This window comes from Ranitomeya imitator, chromosome 6 (assembly GCF_032444005.1).
Source record: "Ranitomeya imitator isolate aRanImi1 chromosome 6, aRanImi1.pri, whole genome shotgun sequence".
Taxonomy (NCBI): domain Eukaryota; kingdom Metazoa; phylum Chordata; class Amphibia; order Anura; family Dendrobatidae; genus Ranitomeya; species Ranitomeya imitator.
Window position 1 is genome coordinate 63,961,805 of NC_091287.1, and position 15,962 is coordinate 63,977,766.

General features: G+C 41.8%; 1 protein-coding gene across 1 annotated transcript; it reads left to right on the forward strand.

Moving 5' to 3' along the window:
- The first annotated feature begins 6,644 nt into the window (after positions 1–6,644).
- On the forward strand, positions 6,645–7,076 carry LOC138643304 (protein LDOC1-like). The gene has a single exon (XM_069732234.1). It carries the CDS (start codon positions 6,645–6,647, stop codon positions 7,074–7,076), a length of 432 nt encoding a protein of 143 aa, XP_069588335.1.
- Positions 7,077–15,962: the final 8,886 nt, after the last annotated feature.

Consider the following 15,962-nt stretch of genomic DNA (forward strand, 5'->3'; position numbering starts at 1 on the left):
TTAACCCATAGATTACATTTACAAGAGACGTTAAGAATATAAAAATATAGAGATTGGGTGAGTTTGTTACTTCGCACAATGAGAATTTGGAGCTCTGTGATTACATGAGTGTTATCACTCTTCACCGTTATCGGTGAAGAGTCCCGGCACATTAAACCAAACATCCCCACATTTCTCATAAGCGGCAGTCATTCATCTTCACAAGTATGAAGAATGTTATGTTCATCCCATAGCCGGCTAGTCTGGTAAATGATCCGGGTATTTCTTATTTATTTCTTCCCTTCACACTAACAATAATAAATGGTCTCTGGTGGTCTCGGTGACATCATTTATTTACGCATTAGTTTATCTTTGAATACTCACCTGCACAGCCTATATTATAGTCTAGCAATAGAACGGCTTCAATGTCTGCACAAAGCCCGCTATTTGCATTCTTAGAAAACAGATTTTTATACTAGGTAATATGCTGCAATATGATCAAAAAGGAACCGTCCTACGTGATTGTCTAAACTGCTAATTTCAAGCTTGCTGACTGTTTCCAATAGTGACTAGCATAAGTGAGAAGGTGGCTATGTATAGAGCGAAACTTCGTATCTGTGCAAATTAACTAATGTAACTTATTTACAAAGTTATTCAACTTTTTTTTATGGAAATGAGTTTCTGTGAACGGTGGTCAAATGCACAGTTTAAGTAATAATGTAAAGAAAAATTAATTATCTAGTAGTGTAAGTATCTTTTGAGAAAGCTTCTACTGCACACATGGGGTTTCTGAAAAATGTATCCCCAGTTAGTGCTAAACACATCCCTCCTCCATATGGGAGGCATCACTTCACCTACGCAGACATTAGCAAATACCGAAGGAGAGATTAACCTGCTCCTTCTACATATAAGGACAGGTTCACGCAAGCGTATAAAAAAATCGGTCAGATTTCATCCAAAAAAGTGGGACGAAATTTTTCCTCACTTGCCATCCATGTGCAATCTGTTTTGTTTGTTTTTTTTACAGCTATTAATTATTTGCAAGACCATTTATAGTTTTCAACGTTATAAAAATGCAAGTATCCATAAAAGCCAGATGCTAAACTGTGGCTTCGTATGGCATCCGATTTTATTTTCCACCCATCTGATTTCGGAGTAAAATTGCAGCAAGTTTGTTAGTGGAAAAAAAAAGGTAATCAGCACTGCCCCATTGAATAACATTGGTCAGGGTGCTATCCGATAAACATGGGATAGCACTCATCCGATTTATACAGTGGTGTGAATGAGCCCTTTGGAAGAGTCTAATCCGATTTCTAGAAGTAAGTAGTGATTTTTTTCACATGCAGGTTCGGTTAGTGAAAAAAAATCGTTCATCTCCAGTGCTGTCCGTTTGTTTTTTCACAGACAACGCTCGGACCAAAAATAGAGTCGTGTGAACAAACCCTAAGAGCTTAGAAAAAGAAAGCGAGTTGACATTGTCAAGGTTTGTTTTGGTTTCTTTTTCACCTGTATGGGTGACCCTGACTACCCACATCCTCCAGGAAATACATTTAATTCTACAGTATAAATCTTGATGGAAGATCCATCTCCTTGCAAGAACCACATACTATTTTTGGATGAATTTTTCCATTTATTTCAATCAGAAAATGAGCAGTTTTGTCTAAATAGGAATCATAAAAAACAATCAGAACCATGAGTCACGACTAATCGCCATGAATGGTTGGACTGGACTGTGACTTTCCATTTATAAACTTATTCTTTTAAACTCATCTTTCATTTCATCATCATCATTAAAATGAGGAATTGAAGAAGCGAATCCACCATGTACACACAACGTTGTAAAGTTGCATTTAAGTTTATTGAACTTTTCCTTCGTCTGTCAAATAATTCAGTAAACCAGACATGGCAGATAATTACAATTGTTCCTATGTTTCTAAATATGTTATTGCAAATGCTACTTCTAGTAATGGTACTGTCTATAATTCCCCGAACAATGAGGGCAGGAGACTTAGCCAAGAAAGCGGGTGGTTCAAGTGCCAAGAGTTTCTCCTCCAAAGCTTCTTTTCGAGAGGAGATTGTGTCTCATCCAGTGGCTAAACAACCATACCGCTCTCTTGGCTGCATCTCCCTCATTACTTTGACCTTCTGTAATAGACAGCAACATTATTGGAGGTAATTTTACCTGACTGGGTACGCAACGCACACTTTCATAAACCAGGTACTTATCGTAGCCTTTCGTATTTTTTAATTGCAAATCTGAACTCCTATTGTTACACCAGCAAACAATAATCTGTACTTGTGTATTTGTGCATGCTTGTATCTAGTCACAGATCACTTAGTTCTTCTGTACTTTCCAACCTGCAGATAATTTTAGACTCTTTATATGTACATAATAAAGATATATAAAGTATTTTGTTCTACCTCTGTAAAAAAAAAAAAAATCATTTGTGAATAAAAGTTACGTTGTCTGTGGAGTTTGGTGAATACTGCAACATTGTCTCGTTTTCTTTTATTTCCCTAAATGAAGCTGAAGTCACCATCAGCAGCATAGAAACTACACTGTGTTCCAAATTATTATGCAGATTACATTTTTCTCGGATTTTCCTAAATGGTCGGTGCAAATGACAGTCAGTCTAATAAAAGTCATCACCCGTCAGAGTATACATCGAATTTTATTGAAGAAACCTCCCAATGATAACAGTATATTCTCCAAAATGAATAAAAACTCAAAATGCACTGTTCCAAATTATTAGGCACAGTAGAATTTCTATACATTTGATATGTTTTAAAGAACTGAAAATGCTCATTTGTGGAATTTGCAGCATTAGGAGGTCACATTCACTGAACAAAAAAGCTATTTAACTCCAAAACATCCTAACAGGCCAAGTTACATGTTAACATAGGACCCCTTCCTTGATATCACCTTCACAATTCTTGCATTCTTGAGTTTTTGGAGAGTTTCTGCTTGTTTGTCTTTGCATGAAGTCAGAATAGCTTCCCAGAGCTGCTGTTTTGATGTGAACTGCCTCCCACCCTCATAGATCTTGTGCTGGATGATACTCCAAAGGTTTTCTATGGGGTTGGGGTCAGGGGAAGATGGTGGCCACACCATGAGTTTATCTCCTTTTATGCCCATAGCAGCCAATGACTCAGAGGTATTATTTGCAGCATGAGATGGGGCATTGTCATGCATGAAGATTTTGCTCCTGAAGGCACGTTTCTGCTTTTAGACCATGGAAGTTGTATTTACTTTACAGAGGTCATTTTCACATCTTCAGGAACCTGAAAGGGCCCCACCAGCTGTTTCTCCATGATTCCGGCCCAAAACATGATTTCTCCACCTCCTTGGTGACGTCGCAGCCTTGATGCGACATAGTGGCCATCCACCAACCATCCACTACTCCATCCATCTGGACCATCCAGGGTTGCTCGACACTCATCAGTAAACAAGACTGTTTGAAAATTAGTCTTCATGTATGTCTGGGCCCACTGCAACCGTTTCTGCTCATGAACACTGTTTAGGGGTGGCCGAATAGTAGGTTTATGCACCACAGCAAGCCTTTGAAGGATCATACACCTTGAAGTTCGAGGGACTCCAGAGGAACCAGCAGCTTCAAATAACTTTGCTGCTTTGTAATGGTATTTTGGCAGCTGCTCTCTTAATCCAATGAATTTGTCTGGCAGAAACCTTCCTCATTATGCCTTTATCTGCATGAACTCTGTGCTCTGTTTCAGTCACAAATCTCTTTACAGTATGATGATCACAAAGTTTTCGTGAAGTATCTAACTTTTTCCTACCTTGTCTAAGGCATTGCACTATTTAACGCTTTTCAGCAGCAGAGAGATCCTTTTTATTTCTCATATTGCTTGAAACCTTTGGCCTGCTTAATAATGTGGAACATCATTTTTAAGTAGTTTTCCTTTAATTATAATCACCTGGAAAACTAATTATCACATGTGTTTAAGATTGATTTCAGTTATCTATTGAGCCCTGAGACACAATACCATCCACAAGTTTATTTGAAAAACAAAACAATTAAATCTTTATGACACTTAAATCCAATTTGCATAATAATTTGGAACACAGATGACACATTATTGATGCATACATACATTTGTCTTTTTTTTGCCTTCAAAAAGTCACCAGTCGGGCTCTGAAATGCATTGGGTGAATAAAAATTCCGCCCCCTACCTCCTCCCAACTCCAGCTCTAGACACTATTTTTTTAGACAAAAAACAAGACTGACCAAAACTGAAAAAAGTCACATATCTTTTGAACAAATTCGACTTGCACTAAAATTTGTGAATTCTTAACACCAGTTTTCTGAACTACATGTATTGATAAGTTCTGTGGAGCATTGTGTGTACGCAGCAGGGTATGTTCTTATACACTGGTACCCAGGTTTACAGCTAACATTCTTTACTCGCATGATAAAATTCTGCTTGCCTGGAGAATCCAGAACCGTCTATGGTCCGATGCATTGTAGATTATTTTGCGATTTACAAAGAACACAAGAATAATTTAAAGCAAACCTGTGACTTAAGATGTGCCATTTTTTTATAGACATCATGTTATATAGCAGCAGGGATTGAAAAGATCAGTGAACAGTTTTGATAAAAAAGTTTCAGCATATTTTAAAATATATTCATTAAAAGCTCTTTCTTTTTAAGTTTAGAGTCCAGTTTGTGACCTAACTCAGTGATTGACAGCTTTCAATGTATGATTGTGCTTACAGAGTCATCAATAAATTCGTAGATCTGAAGCCTCTGTCACTTCAGCTCTAGTCCATGTCCAGCGCCGTCTCCTCCTGCTTCACTGAAAGCTCCTTTGTCTGAAGTCATACAGCATAGAGTCCGTCAGACAAGTGGAAGGAGGCTTTGCTGAACGGGAAATAGAGCTGGAGTGACAGGGGCTTCATATCTACAAATAGCTTCATTTAAAAATCAATTCAAATGTTAACTTCTCAGTAACAGAGGAATAGGCTGGTCTTGTAAAGGTATTGCTGGACTTGTCTTTAAAAGAGCTATATGCATGTATAAATACTTTTGGGGAGGGGATTAAATCTTAGTGACAGATTCCCTTTATGTTAATAAAATACAATTTGTACAATAATAATAATTTTTATTTCTATAGCACCAACATATTCCCTCAGCACTTTACAATTCAGAGGAGACATATACAAAGCCAAAATAATACAATACAGAGGGCAAATTTACAGTCCATGAGGAAATAAGGGTGACACAAAAGGTAAAACAAAGTGCTTGTAATATATGATCCAGTCACCAATATAATAAATAGGGGCATTCTAGTAACACTTCAGAAACCAGTCACCAGCCAGTATCTGCACATATATAGATACAAAGTGCTATTGAGTGCACGGAGGATGTGGAAACATGATAGTAGGGACCAGATTCTGGGGAAAATTTAAGAAAGGAGAACAGGGAAGAGTTAGATTAGTGAGGTGAGGAGATAGCTCAGTCTAAAGAAATGTGTTTTTAGGACACGTGTAAAACTGGATACTGGTAACTAACCTAGTTGTCCAGGGTAATGCATGCATTCCAAGAAACTGGAGCAGCATGACAAAAGTTCTGGAAACAGGAGTGTGAGGTTCAAGTTATAGAGGATGTTAGTTTTTGGTCATTACCGCAACAGAGAGCACAAGTAGGTTGGTAGACAGGAATGAGGGAGGATATGTAGGGAGGGGCAGAAAGGTGGAGAGCTTTGTGGGTGAGAGAGATAAGTTTATATTATACACTGTAGTGGATGGGCAACCAGTGCAATGACTGTGTAAGGATTCTGGACTTTCCTGGTGCCTGTTTGCCCTGATCCAAGATGGGAGTCTTGGATCTCGCCCTGTCATGGAACTTCCTGTCTGTCCTGATTATTTAAGTCCGGGTCATGTGTTCTAAGATGCCTGAGTATTTTGTGCTGCTGGCTCCTGAGCTTCTGCCGGTTTGCTGGTGAGCTCCCTGCTTCTTCTGCTCACTACTCGGTGGTCTGCCTTTCTCCATTCAGCTACCTCTCGCCTCTGGAACTTCTGCGACGAGCTGCGCACCAGTGGAAATGTCTTCTTTGTTTGCAAAACTTTTCCCAGTGTTGTGCCTCTTTGCACAACCACACCAGGTGAGCAAGATTCAAGTTGTGCTTGTCTCATCCAGAAATATTTATTCATGTGCTACGTTTAGATAGCGCTCTCCCTCTTTTCCCCTCGTCCTCTCTTTCCCAGGACTGCATTCCCACAACACATCATCTGTGCATTATTGGACTCCTACTAACAAGTACTGGCACATGTGTGATCAAGTTTTGCTGGACTTCCTCACTTTAAGTACTGTGTGCATTCGCACTATAACCTTATTGGATTTCCTTGTTTAAATATCTGTTCGCCTGTAAGTCTGCTGTGATTTAAGTATATTGTGCTGAGGACCTTGTTACTACTGCATTAATATCCGCATTATGCTCTGTTTGCTATTTACTATATAGAGCTGAAGACCTCGTTGCAATTGCAGAAATATCTGTGTCAATTCTGTCTACATTTCTGTTTAGAGTAAAAACATTCTTTGCTACAACTTTGCTCTCAGACTGGCTTTATCCCATGCTATTAGATTCCGTAGTACCCATATAATTATTACAGGATACTCAGGCCATAAAGGAATCTGCTGGGATAATGTCGACCGAGACAAAGATGGATCAGTTGTTTTCTATGATCCACTCTTTACAGGGGGATATTGAGGCACTGCAAAACAAGGTTGCAAACTGGGAGGCTCATTTTGGGCAGGCTCTTCAGGATTTAAGTAATCAGGTGGCTGGTCTGATGACTGCACGGGCACCTCCACCCCCAGTACAGCCACAGCCAACTACTCCTCCCAAGATACCACCATTTAGGTTCAATGGGGACCGTTGCAAGTTTCGTGGGTTTGTAAACCAATGCCTTTTGTATTTTGATGTGCATGCCACCCATTTCCTTACTGATCGATCTAAGGTTTTATGTATTATCATGTTGCTCACTTCCCGAGCTCTCGCATGGGCAAATCCGCTTATGGAGATTCGTGACCCTCACTTGAATAACCTTGACGATTTTCTTGTGCTATGTCCATGATGTTCGATGATCCTAATCGACACACTACTGCTGAGACCGCTTTGTTAGCTTTACGTCAGGGTAAGCGTTCTGTCATCGAATACACTACTGAGTTTAGTCGGCTGGCGGTGGATACGATTTGGGACAGTTATGTTCAATTACCTATTTTTAGGAGAGGATTGTCTAATGTGTTGAAAGATAAACTAGCTCATGCAGATGTTCCAGAAGAGATAGAGGCTTTTATTCAGCATTGTGTATTGACATACGTGTTAGAGAACGCAGACAGGAGAAATTTGTAGCCTCTAATTGTGTCACTAACTCTTTCCTTCCTCCTAAAGAATCTACTGGCAAGTCCTTTTGGGAGGCTGAACCAGTTCCCATGCAGGTGGATGCGCTACAGCGTTGTGAGAGTTACGAGTGCAGAGAGCATCGTTTCCGGGAGAGCCTGCTTTTACTGTGGGCAGTCAGATCACTTCCTCATCAACTGTCCCAAGCGACCTCGCAAGGTACTAGCCACAGTAGGGGAATTTGAAAATCGAGATGCTGAATCCATTACGTCGGAGTCTAGTTTTTCAGTGAGTGCCATCTTCCCCTCTCTATCTATGACTGCCTCTCCTGAGACTCCGAAGGGTAAGGACACACATTGCTCCCTTCCCATTAAGATCCGGTTGGCGGGATAATAGATTCCCTGTTCAGCTATGGTGGATTCAGGGGCAGAAGGAAATGTTATGGGCATAGCTTTTGCCAGGGAATATGGCATACAGATTCAGCAGACAACTGCTCTGGTAACTATTGAAACAGTGGATGGCTCACCTCTAGTTTCTGGACCTGTAGATCAGGAGACGGGACTTCTGGATGTTTTCATAGAGCCTGATCACCAGGAAAAGCTGTCATTTATGTTGATGTCTTCTCCACATTTCCCTTTAATTTTAGGAATTCCATGGTTGCAGTTACACAATCCTACTATCAACTGGGAGATTAAGGAGATCACCTTTCCATCAAAGGAGACACCGGTAACAGGCCAGACAAGTCCACAGGCTACAGTACGGGTTACTGAGGTATCGTCTTTACCACCTGTTTATAGTGAATTTTCAGACATTTGTGAGAAAAAGATGGCAGACCAGCTTCCTCCTCACAGACCGTATGACTGTCCCATTGAGCTGCTTCCCGGAGCAGCTATTCCCTTCAAGAATGTCTATCCAATAGCAGCCCCAGAGCTGCAAGCATTGAAAGAGTACATCGATGAGACTTTGGCTAAGGGTTTCACTCGCCCCTCCTCATCACCAGCAGGAGCACCCATTTTTTTTTGTTAAAAAGAGAGATGGAACTCTTAGACCATGTATGGACTATCGAGAGCTCAATAAAGTGACCATCTGGAATCGCTACCTGTTACCGTTAATTCCTGAACTGCTGGAAAGGGTACGACAGGCCAAGATCTTCTCCAAGTTGGATCTTCGAAGAGCATATAATTTAATTAGTATCCGTCCTGGAGATGAATGGAAGACATCAATTAGGTGTCGGTATGGACATTTCGAATATCTTGTGATGCCTTTCGGTCTCTGCAATGCTCCGGCTATTTTCCAACATCTAGCAAATGATATATTCAGAGATGTGTTGGACCATTTTGTTGTGATCTACCTGGATGACATTTTGATTTTCTCTGACTCTTTGCAGGAACATCAGGAGCATGTGAAGACCGTCCTGAGGCGCCTAAAAGAGAATCACCTCTACATTAAGCCTGAGAAATGCGAATTCCATCGCAGAGAAATTCAGTTCCTGGGGTGTTATCTCGCCACAGGGGCTAAACATGGAGGCAAGTAAGATCCAGGCTATTCTTGATTGGCCTGCACCTAAAAATGTCAAAGAGGTACAGCGTTTCATCGGATTCGCAAACTTCTATAGACAATTCATTCGTAATTTCTATGAAATTGTGCGACCCATTACACAACTAAGAAGGAAAAGACTTTATTGTGGTCCGCACTGGGTCAGGAAGCTTTTGATTGTCTTAAATCCTAGTTTACATCTGCACCTGTACTAATTCACCCAAACCCAGCACTTCCGTTCATTGTAGAAGTGTACGCTTCAGACTGTGCTGTGGGGGCCATCCTCTCACAGAGAACAAGAAAGAAAAGCTTGTTACATCCATGTGCTTTTTTTTCTTGCAGACTCTCCAATGCAGAAAAGAACTACGATGTGGGTGATAAGGAGCTTCTTGCCAATATCACTGCATTTAAGGAATGGAGACACCATCTGCAGGGGGCATCACAACAAGTTATTGTGCTCACGGATCATCGAAATCTGGAGTTCCTTAGATCTGCAAGATGTCTTTCTCCATGGCAAGCTCATTGGAGTCTATTTTTGAATCAATTTAACTTTGTCATTTCATACCACCCAGGTTCAAGTAATAGGAAAGCGGATGCTTTGTCCCGAATCCATGCCATGGATTCTGTACGTGGGACCCCGTCTAAGACCGTCCTGTCCGATGCCAACTTTATCGGAGTTATTCAGAATAAGGACTTATGGAAGACCATTAAGGAGGCCTACGACGCAGATCCATTTCTCACCAACCCGACTGCTGATGTGAACTTGGTTCTCAGAAATGGTATGTGGGTCCAGGATCAATGTTTCTACCTTCCAGAGGCTGTAAAGCTGCAGGTCCTTAAGTTTGTCCATAATTCCAAGTTGGCGGGTCATCAGGGGTACAGAAGACACAGCAGTTTCTGAGCCTTTTTTTGGTGGCCTACCTGTCTGAAGGACGTGAAGAGCTATGTTCTCTCTTGTGAGGTATGTGCACGTTTCAAGACTCCCCGTATATCACCTACTGGACTGCTTCAACCACTACCTGTCCCCTCTCGTCTTTGGGGGTCTATTTCAATGGACTTTATAGTTGAATTGCCCACCTCTGGGGGAAAAAATTCTATTCTGGTGGTTGTAGATCGCCTTACTAAGGCTGCCCACTTCATTCCCTGCACTGGTCTTCCCTCAGCCAAGGAGACGGCAGATCTGGTCATCCAGAATGTGTTTCGGCTGCATGGAGTTCCGGATGAAGTAATCTCAGATTGGGGAGTGCAGTTTACGTCCAAGTTCTGGAAAGGATTCTGTGATTCGCTTGGTGTTAATGTTTGTCTGTCCTCTGCATACCATCCACAGACTAATGGGCAGACAGAACGGACAAATCAGACTTTAGAACAGTATCTTCGATGTTATATCAACCATTCTCAGGATGACTGGTTGGAGTTGCTCCCGCTCGCAGAATTCTGTTATAACAACTCTCAGAGTTCTTCTACTAAGGTAACACCTTTCTTTGCCAACCTAGGTTATCCCAGTATTCTTCCCAGATCTCCAATCAATGCATCGGTGCCTGCAGTTCATGAAAGGTTGGCGGCAATGAGACAGAATCTGGAAACCCTGAAGGAATCGCTGTCTACTGCGCAAGAGAGATATAAGAGATCTGCCGACAGGTTTCGGAAGCCTGCACCTATGTTCAAGGTAGGGGACTCTGTGTGGTTATCTACTAAAAACTTGAGATTGAACATTCCATCACAGAAACTCGGACAAAAGTTAAACAGCCCATTCAAGATCTCTGGGATCGTGAGTTCCGTTGCCTGTTGTCTGAAGTTGCCAAGAACCTTGAAGGTACACCCTGTGTTTCATGTCTCCCTGTTAAAACCGATGTCTCCAAATACATTTCAGGGTCGGATTACACCTCCTCCGTAGCCTGTGTTAGTGGACGGACAAGAACAGTTTGTGGTAGAGAAGATTCTGGACTCCAGGATCCGCAGGAATCAACTGCAGTACCTCATCAAATGTCAAGGATATCCATCTGAGGAGAACTCTTGGGAGCCAGTGGGCAATATCTGTGCTTCTCAAAAAATACTCTGTTCTATCAGAAATATCCTGACAAGCCTGGCCCTGGATCATCCTGAGGCTGCTTCTGAGGTGGGAGTAATGTAAGTATTCTGGACTTTCCTGGTGCCTGTTCGCCCTGATCCAAGATGGAGTCTTGGATCTCGCCCTGTCATGGAACTTCCTGCCTGGCCTGATTATTTAAGTCCGGGTCATGTGTTCTAAGATGCCTGAGTATTTTGTGCTGCTGGCTCCTGAGCTTCTGCCAGTTTGCTGGTAAACTCCCTGCTTTTTCTGCTCACTACTCAGTGGTCTGCCTTTCTTCATTCAGCTACCTCTCGCCTCTGGAACTTCTGCGACGAGCTGCGCACCAGTGGAAGTGTCTTCTTTGTTTGCAAAACTTTTCCCAGTGTTGTGCCTCTTTGCACAACTACACCAGGTGAGCAAGATTCAAGTTGTGCTTGTCTCATCCAGAAATATTTATTCATGTGCTACGCTTAGATAGCGCTCTCCCTCTTTTCCCCTCGTCCTCTCTTTCTCAGGACTGCATTTACACAACGCATCATCTGTGGACTCCTACTAACAAGTACTGGCACATGTGTGATCAAGTTTTGCTGGACTTCCTCATTTTAAGTACTGTGTGCATTCGCACTATAACCTTATTGGACTTCCTTGTTTAAATATCTGTTCGCCTCTAAGTCTGCTGTGATTTACTTTATTGTGCAGAGGACCTTGTTACTACTGCAGGAATATCTGCATTATGCTCTGTTTGCTATTTACTATATAGAGCTGAAGACCTCGTTGCAATTGCAGAAATATCTGTATCAATTGAGTTTACATTTCTGTTTCGAGTAAAAACATTCTTTGCTGCAACTTTGTTCTCAGACTGGCTTTATCCCATGCTATTAGATTCTGTAGTACCCATATATTCAAAACAGACTGACACAGTGGAAGCATCAGTGTAGCAGTTGGACAGGAATACACTGGCTGTTGCAGTAAGGATGAATTGGAGAGGTGGGAGTTTACTAAGAGGGAGACCTATTAGTGAAGAGTTGCAATAGTCCAGACAAGAATTAATCAGAGCGACAGAAAGAGTTTTTGCAGAGTCAAAGGTAATAAAAAGTCAGATTCTAAGGGTATGTGCACGGTTTCCCGTAGAAGCGCCGGCTTTGGCGTGAAACGGCCGTCGTTCCTTCCCTGCTCACACCTCTTCTTTCCCTACTCCCCCGTGCCATGAAGATTGTTACAAAGATGCTTCAATAAAGTCGAATTCCTACCACAGGCTCGGTGAGTGTTGCCGTGTGTTTCTCTTTCTATGATATATTTCATGTACTGTTTTCTAATGTGAGCACCTCCTGAGTATGTCAGTTCTAGTGGCCAACTGCACACCGGGTTCCAACACGGGCTGTGCGGCTTGATTTTTTCTTCTCCCGTTGTTACAGTACCATGTTAACCTATGGGAAACAAAATCCGCAGTGCACGTGCTGCGGAAAAAAACGCGCGGAAACGCAGCGGTTTATATTCCGCAGCATGTCAATTCTTTGTGCGGATTCTGCGGTTTTACACCTACTCCGATAGAAAACTGCAGGTGTAAAGCCGCAGCGGAATCCACAGTAGAAACCGCGATAAAACCGCAGCGGTTTGCACTGGTTTTTTTAAATCCGCTGCGGAAAAATCCGCAGTCCTCCAGAATACGTGTGCACATACCCTAAAGATGTTTTTTTCAGGTGCATGAGTGAGCAAATAATCGGATGTAGGGAGTGAATGAAAGACAAATATAACCCCAAGACAGCGTGCATTCTGCTTTGGAGTTATGGTAGAATGACAAACAGTAACGGCAATATTCAGTTTTTGACAAATACAGTTTTAGGTAGGTAGAGGACCGACATTGGAGAGAGATACAGTTCTATATTGGGGGTTAATGTCAGGAGAAGTGATGTATAAATGAGTGTCATCAACAAAGAGATGTTATTGAAAACCAAATCTGCTGAAGGCTTGTCCAATAAGGGTGGTATACAGAGAAAAGAGGAGGTGGTCTAGGACTAAACCTTGAGAAAACTGGGAAAAAGAGAGCAATTTTTACACTGATGGAGCCATCAGAGAGATAGTAGAACCAAGAGAGAGTCTGTGATACTATTTACGAACAAAACAATACAGCTATCTGCTCCTTTTCCTCTACAATACATTTCCTGCAGATCATACTGCATATTTACTTTAAAGAAGAATACTCTCAGTGGGAAAAACAAGATAATCTTGTAGTTAAGATAGCTTTTAATGGCTAAAAAAGTAAATGATGTTACAAAGCAAACTTTTGAGACTTCTTACGTCTCATCCTCTGGTATGGTATAACAACGTTTCCGAAGAAACACAAAAATGTGTCCCAAAAAAATAGAGGCATGTTCTAATAAATGGACAGATAAATAAACCAACTGAGCTCAGAGAACGAATCCATAATTGGATTAGATTAGTAGTGTGAAAGTTTTATATTCCCAATATACAAATAAGATCAAAGACTTGGTGTCCTCACTGTCTCTGGAGATCCTTTGGGTATTAAATGTTCCTTCTTGCATCTGGTTAAAAAGAAGATGTCACTATCAATCTGGCTAACACGATACCAAACTCTCAGATTTCCTTTAAAAATATTTCTCAGTATTATGTAAAACAATTTATTCATGTTATGATGAAAAGATTAGCAACATAGAGTTTCAGTGCTTGACAGTAATCACGACCTCTGCTTACAAGATCAACTATTTGCAAAAAAAATTCACTAAAGCAGATTCTGAAACAGTTCTGAATTCCTCAATCATTAATTGCAAGCAGATTCTACAGTATAAAATACTGAGGGGATGAAACATGAAATATATTAGAACATTGCAGAACTTTATACACTGCTCAAAAAAAAAATAAAGGGAACACTTAAACAACAGAATATAACTCGAAGTAAATCAAACTTCTTTGAAATCAAACTGTCCACTTAGGAAGCAACACTGTTTGACAATAAATTTCACATGCTGTTGTGCAAATGGAATAGACAACAGATGGAAATTATTGGCAATTATCAAGACACACTCAATAAAGGAGTGGGGACCACAGACCACATCTCAGTACTAATGCTTTCTGGCTGATGTTTTGGTCACTTTTGAATGTTGGTTGTGCTTTCACACTCGTGGTAGCATGAGACGGACTCTACAACCCACACAAGTGGCTCAGGTAGCGCAGCTCATCCAGGATAGCACATCGATGCAAGCTGTGGCAAGAAGGTTTGCTGTGTCTGTCAGCGTAGCGTCGAGAGGCTGGAGGTGATACCAGGAGACAGGCCAGTACACCAGGAGATGTGGAGGAGGCCATAGGAGGGCAACAACCCAGCAGCAGGACTGCTACCTCAGCCTTTGTGCAAAGAGGAACAGGAGGAGCACTGCCAGAGCCCTGCAATATGACCTCCAGCAGGTCACATATGTGCATGTGTCTGCACAATCGGTTAGCAACTGACTCCATGAGGATGGTCTGAGTGCCCGCGTCCACAGATGGGGGTTGGCTCACAGCCCAACACCATGCAGGGCACTTGGCATTTGCCACAGAACACCAGGATTGGCAAATTCGCCACTGGTGCCCTGTGCTCTTCAGAAATGAAAACAGGTTCACACTGAACTTATGTGTCAGACGTGACAGAGTCTGGAGACGCCGTGGAGAGCGATCTGCCTGCAACATTCTTCAGCATGACCGATTTGGCAGTGGGTCAGTAATGGTGTGGGGTGGCTTTTCTTTGTAGTGCCGCCCAGCCCTCCATGTGCTCGCCAGAGGTAGCCTGACTGCCGTTAGGTACCGAGATGAAATCCTCTGACCCCTTGCGAGACAATATGCCTGTGCAGTTGGCCCTGGGTTCCTCCTAATGCAGGACAATGCCAGACTTCATGTGGCTGGAGTGTGTCAGCAGTTCCTGCAAGATGAAGGCATTGAAGCTATGGACTGGCCCGCCCATTCTCCAGACCTGAATCCGATTGAACACATGTGGGACATCATGTCTCGAACCATGCACCAATGTCACGTTGCACCACAGACTGTCCAGGAGTTGGCGGATGCTGTAGTCCAGGTCTGGAAGGAGATCCCTCAGGAGACCATTCACCACCTCATCAGGAGCATGCCCAGGCATTGTAGGGAGGTCATACAGGCACGTGGAGGCCACACACACTACTGAGCATCATTTCCTTGTCTTGAGGCATTTCCACTGAAGTTGGATCAGCCTGTAACTTCATTTTCCTCTTTGATTTTGAGCATCATTCCAACTCTAGACCTCAGTGGGATATTAGTTGTGATTTACGTTGATAAAATTTAGGTTTTATAGTTCTCAAAACATTCCACTATGTAATGTATAAAGATTTACAACTGGAATATTTCATTCAGTGATATCTAGGATGTGTGATTTTAGTGTTTATTTTTTGAGCAGTGGTATTATACCCCAATGGAAGAAGAAATTGTAGTGCAGCAGTCTTCTAGATAATCTGCATAGCAGATTCTGCTTCTGTAATAACAGCACCGACCTGTCATTGTTCATGCAACTTGCTGCTCATAATAGTGTCTCACAATAACGTTGTAATAGATTGAGGAGGCAAAGAGACAGAGCAAGAGACACTTAACAAACCATTTGTCTATGAGTAAGGGCACACACAGTGCCAGAAACGTCATAGAGTGCTTCTTTCTACCATCAGCATTTGAATTTTAATTGTTTGATACTTAGGGACTAAAATTGAATATTTTATCTATTTTTGGATGTGCCGATCAACTTTATTGTTCTTGGATTCATTTTCTGATGGTCAGCCATATTTGTAGGGTGAGCGATTTAGTTACTACTTTTTTCAAAATATTAGTTGGTGGCTGCAGCAACAATGGCGTCACATCATAATATCTTAACAAAAGCTTCTTTGAGGATCTTGCTCCAATGGGTTCTATGAAACAGTCGAAAAGTTTGCATGGCCAACTCTCCATTCATTTACTGCCTGGACGCAGCAATTGTTTTGCCTGCCCTGCACCTAGGAAACATATATAGCTTATGTTTTAGTAATA